Source organism: Podarcis liolepis (assembly GCF_965112155.1).
Source record: "Podarcis liolepis genome assembly, chromosome: 3".
Lineage (NCBI taxonomy): Eukaryota > Metazoa > Chordata > Lepidosauria > Squamata > Lacertidae > Podarcis > Podarcis liolepis.
Window position 1 is genome coordinate 80634544 of NC_139557.1, and position 20884 is coordinate 80655427.

At 38.2% G+C, this 20884-nt stretch overlaps 1 protein-coding gene across 2 annotated transcripts in view; it reads left to right on the forward strand.

Annotated features, from left to right (window-relative positions):
* Positions 1 to 20884, forward strand: part of SDCCAG8 (SHH signaling and ciliogenesis regulator SDCCAG8) — a gene marked incomplete at its 5' end in the record, with an annotated part of 90900 nt that overhangs the window by 34614 nt on the left and 35402 nt on the right. For both annotated transcript variants that reach the window (XM_083496842.1, XM_083496841.1), the window contains 2 exons: positions 15682 to 15809; positions 20737 to 20845. In XM_083496842.1, the coding sequence (XP_083352968.1) occupies positions 15682 to 15809; positions 20737 to 20845 (237 nt within the window). The remainder of the gene's footprint in view (positions 1 to 15681; positions 15810 to 20736; positions 20846 to 20884) is intronic.

Here is a 20884-nt window from a genome sequence, read left to right on the forward strand (position 1 = left end):
GATCCATCTAATTTAAAGGTTCAGTTTATTTCCACATAGTATAGTATTTCTGATCGTAAATAACTAAATAATTGCAGTTAGATGTCTTGTTAACATGCAGTTTTTGAAAAATAAAACAGTGTAGGGGAAAAAAGCACAAGCATGCATGGCATCTGAACTCAGTTATAGTATAGTGACTTGAAAGACTCACACATCCTGTCTTTGTGGTCCATCTGTCTCCATTCTCTTAACCTTTTATCCACCAACATAACTAGAAATTGGCTTTAAAAAATAAGTGGATATCTTTGTGTTCAGAAACAGCTCAACTTCACACTAGGAATTGAGATACTGTATGATTATGATTTCTAGTCTTTTGTAGATGCAAGCATGATATAAATTTCCAATAGTAAGAGGAATGAGTGTTGTAACTAAGTGCAAATATGTATTGTTATTCCTAATTATGACATTTTTTTTACAAAAAAACCTGAAAAATCTGCCGCACTAAATTCTGTAACAACCCCCCCCCCCCCATATATTGCAGGGGCATCTTCTCCCATATGAAATTCAGGTTTAAAACTGTCACCCGTCAACTTTTTAGTCTCCAAAAATAGTTTAGCTACCTGTAAAAAAAATACCATTCGTATTTGGTCTTCATTCTGCTTTTTTCTACTAAATTTGCGGAAGCATGTTTTTTATCTATTTATATTTCATTTATGTTTGTGCTAGTTTTGATGGCAAAAATTAGGCTCGTGTTTCAGTGGCAGTAAATACGGATTAAAATTTTATTCTGTTTTAGAGATGGTTGAGATGGTTAACAAAATAATAAATACTTAAAACTTCAATGCACTTCGTTTTTCCATAGAGTTTTAGTTTTCTCTGTTCCAAAAGTAGACTACTGTGTGTGATTCCTATGTTACAGTCATGGGTCACTCTTATTTATTCTGTCACATTGGAATGACAGTCACTTGTGTGAAATGATGCAGTAAAAACATACATGGGAGTGTCATCCAGTTACACTGATTCTAGGTGTGTATTTACAATTACTGTCAGGCATGCAAGTATCCTTCAATTGTTACAAAAATATTAGGCTAATCCATGGTGGAAACATAAATGCCTATAATATGTGTCGTGTCTTGCTGACCCAGACTGTGATGAGTCTTCTGTGGGTGGGAATTCCCTATTACGGTTTCAGTGCCTACTAAAGATGTTTTTATTCAGACAGACCTTCCCAGAGGGGTGATTACAGCCATGCTGTCAGTTTTATGAAATGGCAGAATATAATTTTATATTGTTTCTATATGTTCTTACTATTGTTTTTACTTTTGTTTTTATAGAACTCTTGTTGAACATCGCTTTGAATTTTTCCCCAATATGAAATGATTCATAACTTAATTAAATAAATAAAATCAATCACACCCCCACCCCCCGAAACTGGCTTTGTACATGCCCTTGCAGTCTTTGTTAGTTGTGCAGATGGTAAACTTGAAAGTGTGCTCTTGATCAAGCCTGAAGGAGGCAGTGAGACATGGAGTGGAGGTGGACAGAGCTTTATTGACAGAGCACAACATTAAAGGCTTCATACTTTACTGCTGCCTTGATTTGGGCTCAGAAGGCATTCTGTAGACCTGTACCTTTAAAAATTCTTGATCATTTGATTCATGCTTGCATCTTTTATTCCTCAATCCAGTTAATATTTCTGTTGTGTAAACAGTTCTAAATATAATTGGTTGAGAGAAATCCATCAATACCATCCAACTGTTCTCATGAATTGGAAAAGTAAGATGGGTGATTGGCTGAACTGATGCCAGATAGTGTTCGTTGGCTATTTATTTTTATTAAGAGTGAGTAAAATTCACCACTGTTCTACAGATCATTTGGATTATTACTTGCTCTGATACTCCAGACAGCTCCCCCCCCCCTTCAACTAACACTGAAGTGTAGGTGAAGTGCCTAGCAAATGCTTTTGTCTTGCTTGCAGTCATCCATACTCTGGTTGCTTCTTACATAGATTACCATAACACCATCAGTTTGGTGTTATGGTGTAGTTTGGAAGTAGTTTACCCCTGTTTTTCCATGTCCTAGCAGGATAGGTTGCAGGAAGCAGTTAAAAGAATTCTTTTTTAACCGCACTGGGACCGATTCCAAGGTGTTGGTTATTATTTACAGAATCATAAATGTCCAAGTCCCTGTCTTTGCTCTCTTATTTTTTGGAAAGTGAAATCCTATAGTATTCGGTTAAGGCTTTCTCAGTTGTAGTGCCACAATTAATGGAATGCTTTGACCGGGGAAGCCTGCCTAGAAGGGCAATTAATTTTCAAAAATAACAATGTATATTAATTAGAACAACTTTTTCTTCTTTTTCCATGTACACAAGGAACTTCAGAACATAATGTCTAATGTTTCCTGTAGTCAGTTTATGGTCTACTCATATGTCTTCCTAGTTTGTGTCTAGGACAGAGGTTCAAATGCATACAGTTAGTCTTAATGGGCTTGAAAACTATTGATTTTCAGACCATTTTGCAGCTTTTGACATTTACTGAAATGGTGGGTACAAGGTATTGGGAACTCCTAATGAGAGTTTTACAAGCATATGTTGATAGTTGTATACAACTCAGATTTGTTTCTGCAGAGCTTGTGCCTAAGAAGCTCCATGAGGATTGTGCCCAGTTTGAACAGTTGAAGTGTCAAATTATTCCATATTATTTTGCTGGTAATAGTTCATAGGGTTTACATTTCAGCAGAATAGCTCAACATTATTCCATGACTGAAAAGCAGAAAAATCATTTGAAAATTACATTTTTTCAAGACAATGGTTTTGAAGGACATACAAAAGCGATTAGCAACACCGCATCCATTTTAGCTTCAAATACCTACTGTTTATCAGTGCTTCTAGTAGCCTCTAGCACACTTTCAACAGCTTCATTGGCATTAATTGAAGTCCATGTATAATAAATAAGGCACATAAATTAAACCTGTCATTCTGTTGCCCAGGTTCTTGCAACATAACTAAGTTTCTTAGGTTTTGCTTTTTTGGTTATAATGTTGGCAGCATGCTTTGCTAGAAGATTGAATGTGTGTGTGTTCCTAATATGTACACACTACTGGTTTTCAAAAGAAATTTCTCCTCACTGCCACTCATAAATATTCCAGGTACTTAATAGCTACTGCTGTACTTCTAAATATTGTCTGCTACAGAGAAGCAGAATTTTATGGGGTTCTAAAAAAATATACTGGCATATGAGATGCTCACTCATATTTATATAATTGATGTGAAAAATTGTAACAGTCTAGATTGCATTACTGACAAAATATCAAATGAATACTCACCATTAAAACTAGAATCCATAATAGCACATATCAGTGGGAAAATATACTTGGCACAAGAATGATTCTTAATTTTTTAAAATATGTAATTTCAAAAAGATTACCTGGAAACTTATAATTGGAAAGAAGTATAAAATCCTGAAATAAGATAACATGCTTAATAAACTCCTTAGTGTCTGTTTTATATGTTTATTTTTCATTAAATTTAGGATTGCTTGTAGTTCAGTCAACATTTATTCCTATCTGTTTTTCATATACAAAGGCATTGGGATGCCAGGAAATAAACTGTTAACGGAGAATTAACTTCTTTGGCATGCTTTCATACTTATCTTCCAAATTAAAGAAAATGAAATGGGCAGAAGCAGAGTGTAGATTACCTCCTTTTTGTCAAAAAATGGTGGGAATTTGAAAATTAATAATAAAAAAGGGAACAGATGCAGTAACATGCCAGAGGGAGATTAATGTGGAGAGTAAAATCTGTGAGCAACAAAACTGAAGCAAACTGAATCAGTGGGAGGTGGTTGTACAATCAAAATCAGGATAAAAGAGAAATTACAAACAACCCTGCACTTGTCAAAGTAGTAGTAATGAAATCCTGACTCTGCCAGCAGTGAGAACCTGTGTTAGCACTTTGGGGTAAGGATGGTAGCCGGGTGCCAGGTAGGAGGGCAGTGTTAGGTTGCTGGGCAGCAGCCATCTTGTGTAGAACAGATGGCACTGAAAGCTGGCAGGGGAGGGGCTCCTTAGCAGAACTAATCAGACAGTAACAGATAGGGCAGCTGGGAAGACTGACCACAGAGAGGGAAACTGCAGGATAGCTGCAGAGTTCCATGATGTTTACAGTGGTGTGCCCATTGGTCTGATAGAAGACCTTGCAATGCCTTTTTACTGCAGAAGGCACAGAAAAACTTTTGTTAACTGGGCAGTTTATCTGAAAATTTTGCAACATAGGGAATGCATAAAGCCAGTAATGAATTGACGTTACGAATTCATGGGAGTGTTTGCTATATATATATATATATATATATATATATATATATGCGCATACTTACATTCCTTTGGAGTTAGAAGCATATTGCAAGGCTTATATACCATGATCAGTACGTTTTGCTCATTTTCATTTCAAAGTGTGTTCATTTGAAATAAAGTGAAAGCAATTTGTGTTAATTCAGATTACATACTGGTGTCATCGATACATGCGGGACGCGTTAGGATTAGGAGCTATACTGAAATCAATACAGTTTGTAATATTTTTCTCAGTGCCCTTTAATAAGGGGACACCAGATTTTGCCTTCTGTGCATAATAATCACTGTGTCTCAGGATGTTAACTTTTAATCACGACATACATCTTTATGTTGCCCAGCCACCATTCAGTAGTAGTCAGGTCTGCTGGTTGACTTGTGGAAAAGAAATGTTGAAATAGTGAGGCCAAAAAAAGGGGGGGGTAGAATTGTGTATTAAAATTAATTTAAATGCTACTGAATAAATTGACCCGATACAAAGGATCCTTACCATGACTAAGTGACCCAGGATAAGTGATAAAAAACACTTTGAACAAAAATCAATAGATGTGCATTATATATCTCTTTGTTGAACAAAGAAAATTGTGGCTCCTACTTCTGTTTTTCAACTTCTGTATTTTTCTCTTTGCAGAAGGTTTATGGCTTGGCTCAATTATTCATTTTGAGAGGGGAGGGGAAGAAACATTACAGGGATTTGAAATAGGTGGTATAACAGAGCCATATGCTATTTGTGCATCAGTTTCTGCAATATATCTAATTTGGGGCTGTCGGGAAAAATTAGACTTATTTGATATAGCAGCCTATTAGTAAATGACTCCGGTAGATTTGAAAGTTGCCATTTGTTCTCCTTAACTGAATCTTGCAAGCATTCTGTTTCCCAGAGCTATTCTGTGAAAATATCTTGGTTCTTTGTCCTGCAGCTGTACAAACCACAAATATTTCCACAACTGAAAAGAAGGTCTTGCTTCAGGTAATTTTATAAAAAGGGGTTGGAACAATTAATAATCCTCTATTGTTTTCAAACTGTGCAAATCTGGTTGGGAAACTTACCCATTCCCTTGACTGCCTAAAATAGTGTAACGTGTTAATTTAGTTATAGAGATGTAAATAAATTAGCTGCTCTGCATTATTATAGAAGGAGATATTTACCTGCCATCATTTAGCCCATACGTTGCTTTATGATGACAGATATCAAATGATTTGGAATAAATCGGCTCTCTTGTTTTCTGGCAGTGCCTGTAGTAATCATTACTACGTTGTACTTTATAAACTGTCAGTTAGCTGCTACCTTGTTATCTTCTGTTTTATAATTATTGTTCTTTAAAAAAATATAATATTTGAAATCACAGTGTTTCCAAAGCCATTAATGAAGTATTAATTGGGAAAAGAAATATGCTTTAAATTCTAACGGCTAGCCATATTGTGACCATGTTGCTCTATCTTTAGTTTTTTTAATTACTTGAAGGGGGATAGGAGATTTTATAGCCGGATTCATTTTCCCCCTAAAATGAGAAGTATTTATAAATGCATCTGATGATATAGAGCAGTTCATTTGCAAAATTTATACTGATACTAGTCTGGTAAGGGAAAACTAATGCACATTCCCATCGGTTGTTGAAAGATGCCTGTTATCTATATTTATTACAGTAAATATTTGTGAGTGACATCCTATTATTATCCCCCCCCCCCAATTTGTTCACATGGGAGAAAGTTACTCAACATTTTTTAATAATAAAATGCTTTTAAGAGCAGGGTCTATCAGATTTCAAAGTTTTGACATTATAAAATTATATTATTTAGTCATTGGGGCTTCCAGCATGTATTTTATGTGGCAGATATGTTTACAAAATATGGTGAAAACGTAAATGCAACTTTGTGGTGCAAATTTAAAATACTATATATCTATTGTGCTGCATAAGAGCAACTGGTGCCACTCTAATTAAAAGACACATTTACATTCTTTCTATGTGAGGGTCATTAATTTATTTCCTGGGGAACTGTAAACTACTAGACTGAAAGAGATTGATTCTTCAAGACTTTAAATGAACATTATTTATTTGAAAGCAGAATCACTGACATTGTTATAATCATGTTTTCTACATAAATAAATAAACCCTTTATAGTCTCCTATATGCAAAAGAAATTTGTAAAAGAAAATGCTTTATTACTTTACCCTGGATCCAGCCCTAACATGGCATAGAAATAAAGATGAGGAGCAGAAAAACCTCAAATGAGCAGTTACTTATATCTTTCCCATCTGGTAACTCTCTTCCGTCCCTGGTCTATTTGATTATGACAGGGAGCAAACTTCTTCCCTGCTCAATAGATGCATTTTATCCATAGCAGCATGACTGCCACATCAACTGTCCCACTACTCTGAGTCCTGCCTGCCTTGTTCCTGCAGTCTGTGAGCATTTTGCAGCAGTGCAGCTGGTATATGGCTTCTTGTCCCGACTATGGCTATTCCATGTTGCCAGCAGAGCGTAACTTGTAAGAAGCTCTAAAAGCAATTAGGTGCATAGGTAAGAGGATAGGACGCTATGCAGTAGACCTTTCTGGAAGAGTTTGAACCTTCTTATTCCCTTGGTCTTCTACCAGGGTAATTGAAAACCCAAGGGGCATATTATTGTAAAGACAAGAAGTATGCACGATACATTAAAAATCAGATCCCGAATTGAATGGCTATTTTTTTATATTTGTGTAAATAATGTTTAAAGCTTTTTGTGGATCCATTTATGGCATATTAAAAGATTATATTATATTGTTGCTGTTCAGGGAAAGGCTGAGACTAGATATTTTGTTTATAGTGTCAGATAGCATTTTTTAAACAGTTAACAAAGTGGAATGGTGTTTCTGCTAACTTTCTGACACATTTTTCTTCATGGTAAAGAAAGCTACCTTGTAATTTGGATATCGCTCAAGACAACAGTTTGTAAGGTGTATATTTTTCCAGATAAGTAAAACCGTTTAAGAGGCTGGTTAATAATTCAATAGTATGTGGCTATCGGAACCAATTTATGAAAAGCAGATGCATGCCTGAATAGCTCTGCATAATAGATCCTAGGAACAATATGAAATGTCTCAAAGTAGCTGCACGGCTCTTTCTGTTAACTTGCGGAAAGTACTTGAATAGCAATCTGGATACTCACACGGACCAAATGAGTGACATTTTTAAAAAGAAAAATTATCACTGCTGTTTTTTAAAACGTGACCAGGTTAGTTACTAACCTAGCTATAGCTGTTATTTAGTTCTAATGTAATACTGTAACACAAAATATTATACACTAAGAATTTCTGTGTGAATAAGGACATTCCTCTGTTCTTTTTTAATCCTTAATTATGTAATTTTGTTCATAATTTTCCATCTCATTTTTGCCTTAACTTAAACAAGCTGTATTTTATTTCTGCTTTTCTGCACTCTTTTTGTCATGATTTTCCCTTTTCTCTATTGCATAGTTGCTAAATAGGTAAAGTGCACTGTGCAAGGTTTTACAGAAAGGGGGAAATTATTATTATTATTATTATTTTGCAGGATTTTAAAATGGCCATTAAATATCCTCTTATTTTACTTCTCTATTGTCTTCTCCACACTGAAAAAGTAATTTTCACAAATGGATAACTGTCCAGCTTTGTCTTTTGCTAGGGATTAAATCTATGCCGACAGTTCTTTTGACAATGACCTTGAGGGGCTTTGCATCTTGAAGAAGAAAGCAGAAGCTTGCGGTAAACAAAGTTCACTTCTGACAGATGGATTGAATGACAGAAAGGTTGCGAGTGCCAGAATAGCCCTGGCAGAGGAGGAAATGTTCAGTGGAATCCAACAGGAGAGGAGGTGTGAACAGGTGCAGGGTTGCTGACGGAAGGGGAACCAGATGGAAGGAGCCAGAGCCAGTTTATTTAAAGGAAAAGGCAGAAAACACTGAAAGGCTGCACAATCAGTGGCTAAAAGTGTGCATGGAAGAAGGTAAAAAGCAGACAGCAAAACTGCACAGTGGGATATCAAGCACTTAGCGTAATGACAGTAATTGTGAGTTTAGTTGGAAAGTTGCTATTAAAATCCATTCATCCATTGCTCTCAATAACATAAAGTGTTTAAAACACTTTTTAAATTGACAAGGATATTGCTTTGTCTGTCAATTTTTTTGTAATGTTAACACACAAAAGTTATGATTAGGAAAATGTTGTAGTTCAGGCAAGCCAAATCAAGATGATAGCAAGATAAGACTTGAGTATTATCTACAGTGTAATCTCCAGATTTTTTTTATCCCTTTTGTGAGAAAATACTACATTTTGAGAGAGAAAAGAGAAAAAACCACCCTACCTCCGAAAATCTTATCTTCTGTGAAATATTTGTAACTTCTTGTGCATTTTTGCATCTGTTAATTGTTGCTCTAGCCTTGTAGAAGGGCGCGTTAATGTGTGAGATATGATGAAACCTCTAATTTTCTTATGACATTTGAGGTCAGCTTACACCTTTTTAGTACTCTCCCGTTAGGGTGAACGTCTGAAGACCTGCTGTTTAACTCTTAAGACAAAGTCCAAAACTCCAATATCTGGCTAATTTGCTCAGTGTTGCAACTATGTGCTGGATTGTGAACTGGTGTTCAGTTGAGCTGGGTTGTGTATCCACTTCTATTTCAATAACTTTGTAAAAAGTCATAACTAACTTATGTGTGTCTTCCTTAGGACTTTGATTTTTCTGCATCTATTCTGCCATAGATTAGTATAAATGCTTAATTTTTAAAATAAAGAATTAAATACTTAGTAACAAAACATTTTCAGTATACACATAATTCCTAGAATAAATGTATTTTTTAAAAAAAAATTATAAACAATAATTATTATTTTAAAAGAGTCATCCAGGGGAACATTAGCTTCTTTTAAAGGTTCATAATATACTATGGTTCTAAACTACCATAATTACATATGTATTCATCTGTACTTTTTATATGGCAATGGTTACCGGTGCCCAATGCATATCTGTTTTCTCCCACAAAATTATATAAATGAAGAACATTGCTTTTTAAATTAGTGCTACTCGTTGCTCTTCCTTTTGACATCCTTTATGACTAATGACCTTTGACACATTTGTATGTTCCTATAGCATAGAGTGCCTCCGTTGTAAGTTTAGCGCAGAATTGCCATCCTTCATTCACTTTTTATAAGACATCCACATGATCCACATGGCGCCATCATCTGTTCATTGCTGTATTTTCCTTGTGATTCTTCCATCTTTTCTCAGACTGTAGAAAGTCCATTTTTTTCAGAAGAGTAATACAATCCCCACAGGTGACCACTCTTCCACTAAAAAAAATAAATGCTTTAGTTTCTTGCCCTATCACCGCTCTGCGCCCATTCATAGGAAGCTGCCTTACATTAAGTCAGATCATTGGTCCATCTAGCCCAGTACTGTCTACACTTACTGTCTACGACTCTCTATGGTTTAGGCAGGGTTCTTTCCCAGCCCTACCTGAAGATGCCAGGGATTGAACCTAGAACCATCTGCATTCAAAGCAGATGTGCTATGGCCCTCCCCTGTTATAACATTTGTGGAGAGTGCTAATTTTATGACCCAATTTTTGATTTTAAAATCTTTTAATTGTCTCTAAAATGCCTTACTGGTTATAATTTTTTAATGAATTATAGCATCAAAGCACCATAATACCATAGCATTATGGCAGTATAGCGCTAAATCCCTGTTCCATAAAGAAGAAGAAAAGGCTGGAAAAGTGATTTTAAAATAGGGTCATAAAATGTCAGTTACAATTTCACTTGTGCTACAAGTTCACCCATCTAAAAGCAGCCTTAGTAATGCAGCTATTGAACAGAGTGCTCTAGTTCTGGGCAGGACACTGGTTTTACCAGAATGTAGCAGTCAAGTTGTTCTTGAAGCTACCAGCATGAGTTTGACCAAACTGTGGGAGGCAGTGGAAGACAGGAGTGCCTGGCGTGCTCTGGTCCATGGGGTCACAAAGAGTCAGACACGACTAGAAGAAGAAGAAGAAGAGTTTGGATTTGATATCCCGCCTTTCACTCCCCTTCAGGAGTCTCAAAGCGGCTAACATTCTCCTTTCCCTTCCTCCCCCACAACAAACACTCTGTGAGGTGAGTGGGGCTGAGAGACTTCACAGAAGTGTGACTGGCCCAAGGTCACCTAGCAGCTGCATGTGGAGGAGCGGAGACGCGAACCCGGTTTCCCAGATTACGTGACTACCGCTCTTAACCACTACACCACACTGGCTCGCTGTTGACTAAACAACAACAACCAGTCAAGTTGGGAAAAGCAGAGGTTGATAAGACTCTCCATGGAGTCTTTTTCTCTCCCATGGCCTTCTGCTGGAGGCATGCATGTGGAGGCGCTTGGATTATTGCCGGAGTGGCACATTTCTCCCTTGCGCCCTGAGTTCTAGTATCTTCAAAGCGCATGACACCTTTGGTAAAGGCTGTTCTCCAATTGGAGCGCTCGCAGGCAATTAACAACAACAACAACAACAATAATAAATATAGCTGTTTTTAACTTTTTGCCGATAATTTTATTGTTTCACTCTTTTTGTAAACTGCTTTGAGGTGATGATTGTTGTTTTACAATCAAGCAGTATATATACTTTATGAAATAAAATATGTTGGCCCATCACGTATTCCATATGTAGATCTTACATGTGCCTCTCAAAGGTTATACCCACAGGGTGTCCATCTGTGGTCCATATCTGCATCGCTGGGAAGGAATGGAGTCACTGGTTGTACATATGGGACTCCAAGAGTATGATGCAGTGCACATGCACGAGAACAAGGGTTGAGGAATGAGGAGAGACAGAAAATGGCTCAGTGAAGTTCTATAGGATGGAGGTTGGATTGTGCCATTTTGGGCCTATGGGCACATTTGCAAACCAGAGGGGCTGTTGTGGACTACACTTCAACCAAGCACACACCACAACCTATTATAGTGGTTACAATAGAATACTTCTGTCAAGCCTAATTTCTGCAAGGAGAGGGAACTATATAGGTGCCTGTAAATGCCTTTGCAGCCACTTATGTGCCCATGTGTGCCACGTTGGCTAGCCGTGCCTTAGTATATTATGAAAAATTCTGCAGCATCTTAAAATTTGGTAAAACACTTGTGCGATGAGCTTTTCTGTTTACTGTTAAAAAAGCCTCACTGATCCCGAATCCATCAAAGTAAAAAGTAACTCCTGTATTACTGAATTTTTTAACAATGCATTTCAGCTATGGAAACCAAGATGAGTCCTCTTCAGATTCAACAAAGTGTTTACATAATTATTGAGTTAAAAAATAGCCAAGTGTTCCAGACAGAGAGGTGTGGGGGTTTTTTGTCTTGCTGGTAGAAATGCAGTTCTAACGTTTGAATCTAGCACACAGAGTAAATCATCAAATATTTTCATATTACAAAAAGGTGGGAGACTACATGATTCCTGGGCATTTTGAGACATTTATTCATGGAAATTCTGGTGGCCTACTACCCGTTTGCAGCTCCTGCCCTAGCTTCCTGTGTAAGAGACTGTGGCTATTAGAGAGTGAAGCCTAATATTGGTACCCTTTGCCTGGGCTCTCCTCCCAGCACCCCCACCTACAAATGCTTTATTGACATACTACAGAGGCTTCTGAGGTATTCCCTCATTATTATTTTTTGTAAAATGATTATTTACAATGAAGTAGTTTTCATGTAGTATGCTGCTTAGTGAAACACTGAGCTCACTTTCAATGAGGTGCCACGTTGAATCTGGGAAACACAGCACAGCACTTACAGTATCCAGCTTTCTTGTAGTTTGTTTGCTGTATCAAAAGCAGTATCTTGCGTGGTGCTTTGCAGCATTCAAGAGACCACTTTTAATCTAGCAGGTATCCTGAAAAATGATAGAATTTCCTCTCATTTCATCGTGTTATGGGAGGTATAAGCTGGGATTGAAGCTGCAGAGGCAAGAGGGCACATTCGTAGCAAATCCCAGCATTCATGTTGGTCAGGCAAATAGATTTCCTTTCCAACTAGAGAACATCCATAGGCTTCTAAGCATGGGGTATCTTCTCATCTAGCACTGGGCCAGAAAGTCACCTTGATATAGATCTTACAGAGCATTTTTAACTTATAGATGTTCCCTTCTGTTCTTGCTGCTCTCAACAGGGGTTGTATCCAATGTTAGTCTTACTCAGGGTAGAACCACTGAAATTAACCGGGCATGGTTAACTTAGGTCTGCTCTTAGTAGGATCAGTACTGGCTCCAACCCCAGAGTTCTCAAATAACCACCAATCTCCCAATGTGGCAGAAGTCTGATACCAGGCCTGAGAACACACACAACTTTATCAGTCCCCCTAAATGGAGAAAGGCAGGTCTGCACCAGTTTAGTCTCTTTGAAGCAGTAGTTATCTCTGCTTCCCTTTCCCTTGCCTCTGACAGGAGAGGTCTACAATAACAACAGAATATTCATTATGCCACCCAAACCACTCCTCTCATGGATAGTCAGTTTTATGCTAAAGCCATTGCAACCTAGAAATAAGGCCTTTTCTGGGGCACATGAATATAAGTGATACCTGATTGGCAGAAGATGAGGAATGAATGTGCTTCCCTAAAAACCTCAAAAGGCAACTTATAGTAGGATCTTAAAATAAGTTCCATAAGAGTTCAAAGTGTTCTCCTCCTCAGGGACAACTAATGTGGGGAAGTATTTCAGGCTAAAAAGTATGTTACATTTAGGGTATTCTATGACACAAACTGACAAATAAAACATCCCACTTCCAGTTTTTGTTCCTCACCAAAAGATGTGGTGAGGCAGCTTTCTCTCCTCTTTCATCAAATCAGAAATAAGGCCTAGATTACCAGAGTCTCCTTATAGTTTTTTTCATTTTCTTTAGCAATCAGGGCTTCTGTGAATCTTTCCTTATTTACATGCAGGCATGGATAAACTATGCTTTGCAGATCAGGAATGTAACTGATTTTGTAGTTACAAATGCAATATTGATCATTTCCCCCTCCATTAACATTTACTTTGCTGAAATATTTCTTTAAGTTTTCAAACAGCTTCTGTAACCTTCAAATAGGCAGCCTCTGTGAGGAACATCACCTGCATTGGACATGGGAATTAGGTCAGATCAGCCATAGGCAAATTCCGGCCCTTCAGATGTTTGGGACTACAATTCCCATTATCCCTGCCCACTGGTCCTGTTAGCCAGGGATGATGGGAATTGTAGTCCCAAACATCTGAAGGGCTGGAGTTTGCCTATTCCTGGGTCAGATCGACACAATACACTCTTAATGAAAGAGCATGTACTTGACTCCTTTATAATCTATTTTACCTGTAATGGATACCATCTTTGTGTACCTGTGACAGATACTACAATCTCAAAGAATGGAGCAGCTTTCCCTATCAGTGGACAAAAAGCAGAAAGATGCAAGATTAGAGATGTAGAGCTGGCTTATTCTTTGCCTGCCCTGTGTTTCCCAAAAGAGAGGAGGAACTGTCCCACACCATCAGCCTTTGGAGCAGTAGCAATAGTACCGTTTTTAGCTGTCTTTGCCTTATAGTAATGGGAGAGAAGTTTTTGCCAGAGTCTGTGGAGTGCTGCTCCAGAGCTGATCTGATGCACTGCAACTCCATTCTGCCTGTTTATGGGTGTGTGTGCACTCTGCATCTCACCCTTGCAAGAATCAGGTGCTTACACCTGATTAAGTACCAAATGTAATGGTAGTAAATGTAATGGTAGCAGTCAACTTCAGTTTAACATGGCAGAATCAACCTCAGCTTTCCCCTGGGCTTGCACCAACCCACCCACCTCTCCTCCTCTTCCGTAGCTGGTTGATGTGTAGCAGCTGCTGCTTTTTAGAAAAAGAAAGGCGTAACCTAATTCTGAATGCCTTACAATTTCCCTCTTTTCTTTGAAATTCCAAGTGGGCAGAAGGGAGAGGAGAGCCGTGGATCAGATCCAAGCAATTTCGAAGGAAACTGATTTTCTAGATCCATTACATTTGGGGTTTAAGCAGTTTTGGCACAGAAACTTTTAGTTATCGTGTACGATGACCTCTGCTGGTAGGCAGGGGGAATGTGTCCCTGTAAATTCTCCTTGACCTCTCAGCCAGCAGCTTTCAATACCATCAACCATGGTATCTTTCTGGAGCAGCTGTCCAAGTGAGGGGTGGGTGGGTGGCACCACTTTACAATGGTTCCGCTCCTACTTGGATGGTTGTTTCCAGAGGCTGATCTTGGGGGGAGTGCTGTTCAGCCCTGTGGAGCCTTCAGTATGGGGTTCCTCAGGGTTCAATTTTATCCTCTGTGCTGTTTGACATAGAGGTCTGGAGGGTGGCAGCATGAGAATGGGCCTTTTTGTGGAATGCTTTCTATAGGGAGCCTTGCCTGCCACCTTCATTATGTATCTTTAGGTGCCAGGTGATAATGTTTCTCTTCAACCAGTCTTTGACTGATTAACATTCTATGTCCTTTTAAATGTGTTTGTTGGAGGGGTATTGTTTTTTGTTTTCATTGTGTATTTAGCCAGAATTTGACCGTCAATAACAGTGCCTGGGCAACTTTTGTGTCTGTATTTTCACTTTTTGAAATCTGGCAACCCTATCCAGAGCCACCCAGAATCTTAACATAAGACTGCTTATGACCTTGCAGTCTTTGCAAAATCTATTCTTGGTGATTAGTTTCTGTTTTTGTTTTTTTATTATACCTGTACATGACTACCTTCATACATTTCTGAAAATGTCAAACTGATGAAAAGGTGTGTGTTTCTTACCAAAGTTGATTTTTTTTGGGGGGGGGGAATTCATGAACAAAAAGTCATCTTTGGAAAGCAGAGCTGCTCTAATTTGTGACTTCACCATATGAAACTTGATCAGAACATTCTCAGTAGGAAATTAGGGCTAGCAAATAGCAATCTGCCTCCATATATATGCAAAGATGTGGAGCATGCAGCATTATTAGGGGGCCACTACCAGTCTACCAGTATTTTGAACATTTGCTCCTTACACTCTGAGTTACCGTTGATTTGATCTTTGCATTTGACCCCCTGATGCCTCCCAGTCCATGCCTTTCCTGCCTCTTCATTTCTTTAGGATAATGTCTTAATTGCTGCACATGCAATGGTATGATCGAAATGTAATATATTATTGCCTTTGTTTTGTTGCCTTTTAAAATGCTTGGCCTTGATGTTTTATTAATTTGTCATTTTATTATTTATTGCTTGGGGTATTGAACAGCACACAACATACAAATGGATGTAAATCATTCTTTGGCATATAGACTTATCACTTATTTTTGTTTATAAATACGTTTGACATTTCTGCGTGCCCCCCACTTCTTCTTTGTCTTCTTCTTCTTGTTGTTCTTCTTCTTTTTTAATAGGTTAGAAAAAGAGAACATTCAGCACAGCTTTAGCAATGAGACAAAGACCCGAGCCCTTCAGGCCCAGCAGAGAGAGCAGGAGCTGACACAGAAGATGCAGCAAATGGAGGCCCAGCATGATAAAACTGGTAGGTGGTAGGGAAAGATTAGAGCCTGGGCATTCACTCACAAGCCCGGCCCACGCCTTACTGTGAAATGACATCAGGAACACCTGTAACCTTTGGCTGGCCGAAGGGAGCAGATGCTAACTACACCGGAGATTCCGAATTACATATTAGTTAGCGTTTAAAAGAGAAAATGGAAAGTATTGCCCACTGTCTGTTGATTTCAGAGTGCTGCTCTCACATCTGTTGCACCATCTGGATTATGAGTTTATTTACCTGTGTTCAAGAAACGTAAAGCTGAGAGGGACCACAACAAAGTAGAAAAACAAAGGACTTGTTTTTGGCTGGATTTTCAGGCACACATGTTATATAAAGAAAATAGCATCAGAAGCTCCGCAGGAAATGCTCTGAGCTTACAGTTAAAGTCTCTTGAATAGCATTGAACAGTTCCCACAGTACACACATTATAGCTACTCTAAAAGCTTAATGAGTTTGCTTCAGAATCCAAACTGGAGAAAAGCTTTAGCCATTAATCGGTACTTAATTCACTGTCGCAGCTGGATGTAATTCACTGGCTCCAAATTAATATGTTCCTTTATTTAATCTTTGCAGGCTCACACATTTTTAGAATTTGTATTTTCTGTCCTTCTCAAATCTAGATGGATCTTTAATCCTTTGCAGCAGTGAGAGAGAACCTGAAGAATGCAGTTTAAATTGATAAATATAGGACATTGGTAACAGCTGGCAGCATGACTGGAACCTGATGTGCTTCAATATTTTGGCACAGCTGACCTGTAATTCTTTACCTTTTATAGTATGAAAGTAAAACGGATTTACAGAATTGTTGACAGTCAAAATATTATGTGTGGTCCTTTTATATCGGGGGTGGACAAATTGCTTTTCAGGTCCACATCAGAACTATATCATGAGCTGTAGAACGGCAGCAAATTTGCATATTTAAGCTGTAAGTAGCATTGCTCGCAGAAAATATGCATAAATTGCATATTTTAAAAACCTGAATTCTGAAACTACAGTTGGTGGATGTGTTGCTGTTGGCAATTCAGTAAGCCCCCAGTAATGCATTTAAATGTGTGTACAGACTATAAATGTTGCTAATCAGTTTAGTAAGACGGGGAATCATATTTGCGTATTTGCCTTTTTAGATCATATCCCAACCCTCCCATAATCTCTGTGTGTGGCTTAACCAACTATTTCTCATTTATTGAAAGAGAGGAAAAATAACAAATAGCTCCAGTTCCCACTGAAAAGTATATAAATTCCCCCAAAGTAGACAGTGACTTTGGGGGAGTTGCTCATGGCCTGGGTGTATGTTCTGCCTTGATCATGCCCTCACTTGATCCCTTAGCCCAGGGGAGAGGGGGAAGCTAGATCCCTGGTGGGACAGAGGACTGGCCAGATTGGAGGTAGCAGTCAGTTATCAGGGCATTCCAGAAATTCAGGACTGATGTCAAGCATGGGGAGGCTGTCCTAAAGTGTGTGTGGTCCACTAAGCAGGGTCATAAGGCAAAGCCAAGGTCAAACACAATGGAGTATTCTAAATCTAGGCAGCATTCCAAGAGCAAGGTATCAGCAGAGGCCAGCAACTCAGGGTTCGTTGGCATAGGAAACAGGAGCAAATCGCTGGGCTGCACAAAACTAAGCACCTGTGTTGTTCCAGCAACAAATAGGCTTCAACTGGGCGCTTATGCAGCCTGGTCACCCAGACCTAGGTGCAGCTGGGAAGCCCAGCCTGCCAAGATTTCCTGTTTCCAGAGAGGTTCCTTATTCCTGAGGAGCCTAGTTCTTCTGGGCTTTCAAGTATGCACAATAAGACAACTTCCTGTGCCTACATTTTCTGATGTGATGTTCCCTATGGATTTCTGAGCCCAATTCCAGGTATTAATGTTGCAGTATAAAACTTAAAACAGCTTGAGACCCAACTATCTAAAGGAGCACCTTTGCTTATAGGTGCCTACTTAAATCTGCAGTCCTTCCCATTGTCCCTTTATCAAGTAAAATTGCATAGTGTGATGGCATGGAATGAGGCCTCTGTGGTAGCGCTCCATCTCTGAAATGATCTCTCCCTGGAGATGTGCCTGGTCCCAACATTGCTCACTTTTCAGGGCTTTTTAGAGTGCCCTTTGGTGATGGTGCTCTGTGTGTGTGTGTGTGTGTGTGTGTGTGTGTGTGTAGTTATTTAGTTTATTTTAGTCTTTTGATGCTGCATTGTGGTTATGTTATCCACCTTTTGAGGGAATATGGTGCTGGTGGTTTTACGATTTATATGACTATTACTGTTTTATGCTGCTGGTTTTGTTTTAATATTATTGATAATTATATCGTTATATCGTTATAAGCTGCTTTGGTTTCTTTGATAGAGAGCAGGGTATTGAAATTTTAGATAAATAATGATTGAATGAATATATTTGTCTTTTCATTGTTCAGAGAAATTTATTGTCCTGGCAATCACAGTTTCTGCTTAGGTACTCAATGACTAGCTGCATTGCCCTGGAGCACATGTGTGATCTTGTCTAGCTCCTGGGATGCTTCTCAGAGTATACCATTCTTAGAACAAGATTGTCTTGCCTTTCTTAACATCCTTTGCTAGCCTGGATTGCTAGCTCAACACTGAACTGACAGCCATCTCAGTTTCAAACTGTGTTCTGTTTGAATTATGCAGCAGTGACACCAATCCTAGCAGGCCAATCTTTGCTAAAAATGAATGCAATTATTTGCTTTATGGCTTCATTCTACACAAGTGTATTAAGGGAAAGGGACTATTTGTGGCATCTCTCTGCATTCTATACAGCACTTCTGCGTATAAGCAGCTGTGACTTGGCATAGATGTTCAGAACAAGTTGTCATTTACTTTTTCCTTCCTTATCTGTAAGATCTCACTTAATTTGCTTGCTTTGGAGAATAGTATTTTGTGCCCATTGATATTTCTAATATGAATAACAAGAATGGAAAAGTTAAGACATATTGAACACAAATATCTCATCTCAAATGCAGTTATATTAAATTGCTTCACAGATGAAGGAACTAGAATTTTATCTGCTATTTAATTGAATACTCTGGTTTGTTTTGTTTTTCATATAGAGGTCTGATCATAGTGCTTGCCGTATTCCATATGTTCCCTTGACATTTCATTTGATGAATTAGTGAATTAAAATCTTCAATAATTTAAAACTGAAAAATTCAAGATTTTTGCTATGTTATGAGGTACAAAATTTCAAAGCTCAATTCTCTCCCCACCCCAACCTATACCCATGGCCTTTTTCACATATGTTGTCTTCATTTCCCAGTGTTTCCCATGTCTACAGTAAATTGGAGCTGTTGGCTAACAACTGCAAGAAGCTGTTCAGTTAATAATTTCAGTTACATATAAGGAAAATATTATATTTGCACTTTCTGAAGATCGGTCAAGTTATGGTGTCTTCATACGAACTTTCTGTACCTTCAGTTTTCTCTTAAAGACATGTATATTGTGCTGTACAAGTCCTCCTTAACTGATGTTTCAAATATACTTCACATATTCTGTGATCCATCCAGCAAACTAATATGACTCAAATGATAGCTTTTGTCTATCTCATGTGGAAGTTAGCTTGATTACATTAGCTGGTAGAACATGAAATATATTTTCTAAGGTCAGGTATTTGAGCTCTAGACCACTGTAGTTTGGTGCTGTGCAGATGTCCTTGGCAAGGGACCATATAAAAGAATTTAGCAATCAAAAGAGGAATGTGTTTTGGTATCACTGGAATAATCTTTGTAGTACTATAGAACAGTATATAGTTACAGACCATAACATGAACATATTAATGATTATCTGCTGTGAAATTGCTCATTAGATTCATGTGTAACTACAGATATAGAAGGATCTGGCAACTTCTGTTTCAGTGTAACTGAAGAAGTGTGCATGCACACGAAAGCTTATACCAAGAACTAACTTAGTTGGTCTTTAAGGTGCTACAGGAAGGAATTTTTTTACAGAAAACTTTGTCATTGTAATTTCTCCTAAAAACCATTACATTTAGGACTGCTGGAAAGTGTGTAATGTGTGGCAATATATATGCATCCTGTTTCATACACAGAATTCCTTTCTATGTAGGAATTTTATCAGTTTGAACTAGTGCTGATGGTAAATTTCTCCACGTTCACCGACCCTTTCACCAGGGATGGATTGGAGCCGGGAATACATTTTGGTTATTTTTCTAGAGCTCCAAAATGTTGGGTTGTTTTGTGGGGTTTTTTGTGGGGTATGATGGTCTTATCATTGCAGAAGCTTGCTCTGTATATTTCCTTTGTTTAAAATAGTAGAAGCAGTGCATTGTCCTCTCTAAGTCATTCCAGAGGTACTCTGGGAAGGCAGCATGGTGGCCAGACCACCACTGGAAATTGGAATGGCATTCAACTGTCAGCAGACCCACTGAAATTGATGGACATGACTTAATTGGGCCTGTTAATTTTAATAGGTCTACTCTGAGTGAAATTGAATTCCGTCCATCATGACCATAGCTACTGCCACCAAACCCTCAAAAGAAAGGGAGCACAAACCATTTCAGCCCTCAAACCTTCCCGCAAAAATCAGTCCCTAATCTTGGGATTTCAGGGTGGTTCACTACAGCTCAAGTTTGAAGCAACCTTAAAATGGGAAGGCGGAGACAAAAAAATTGGTAGGGGGCTTCTCTCACACAGATTTAGTCATGGGCAAGTAAGATCAAGATGCTCAGGAACAGGCTTGAGCATGTGGTTTTCTTAATACTTTTGAAGGGACTTTTCTATTACGACTTTCCATAGAGATTAGGATGCCAATTTCTTTAATTGAAAGTTAGGTTCTAGCGTTAATATAACACTTTAAAATGTTGCTTCTAAAATGTCCTGTATTGCATTTCAAACTTTGTATATGTAGAATATAACATATGCACATTTTTTTATGTATGATTTCTAGTTAATGAACTGGATTCCTTGCTGAGTTCACAGAATGCACTCTTATCAAAATTAAAAGAAGAGTGTTGCACATTGGCAAAGAAGCTTGAAGATATGACAGAAAAAAACAGGTAGGCAACATTTTTACTCTTTGTACACAGAGCTACTTA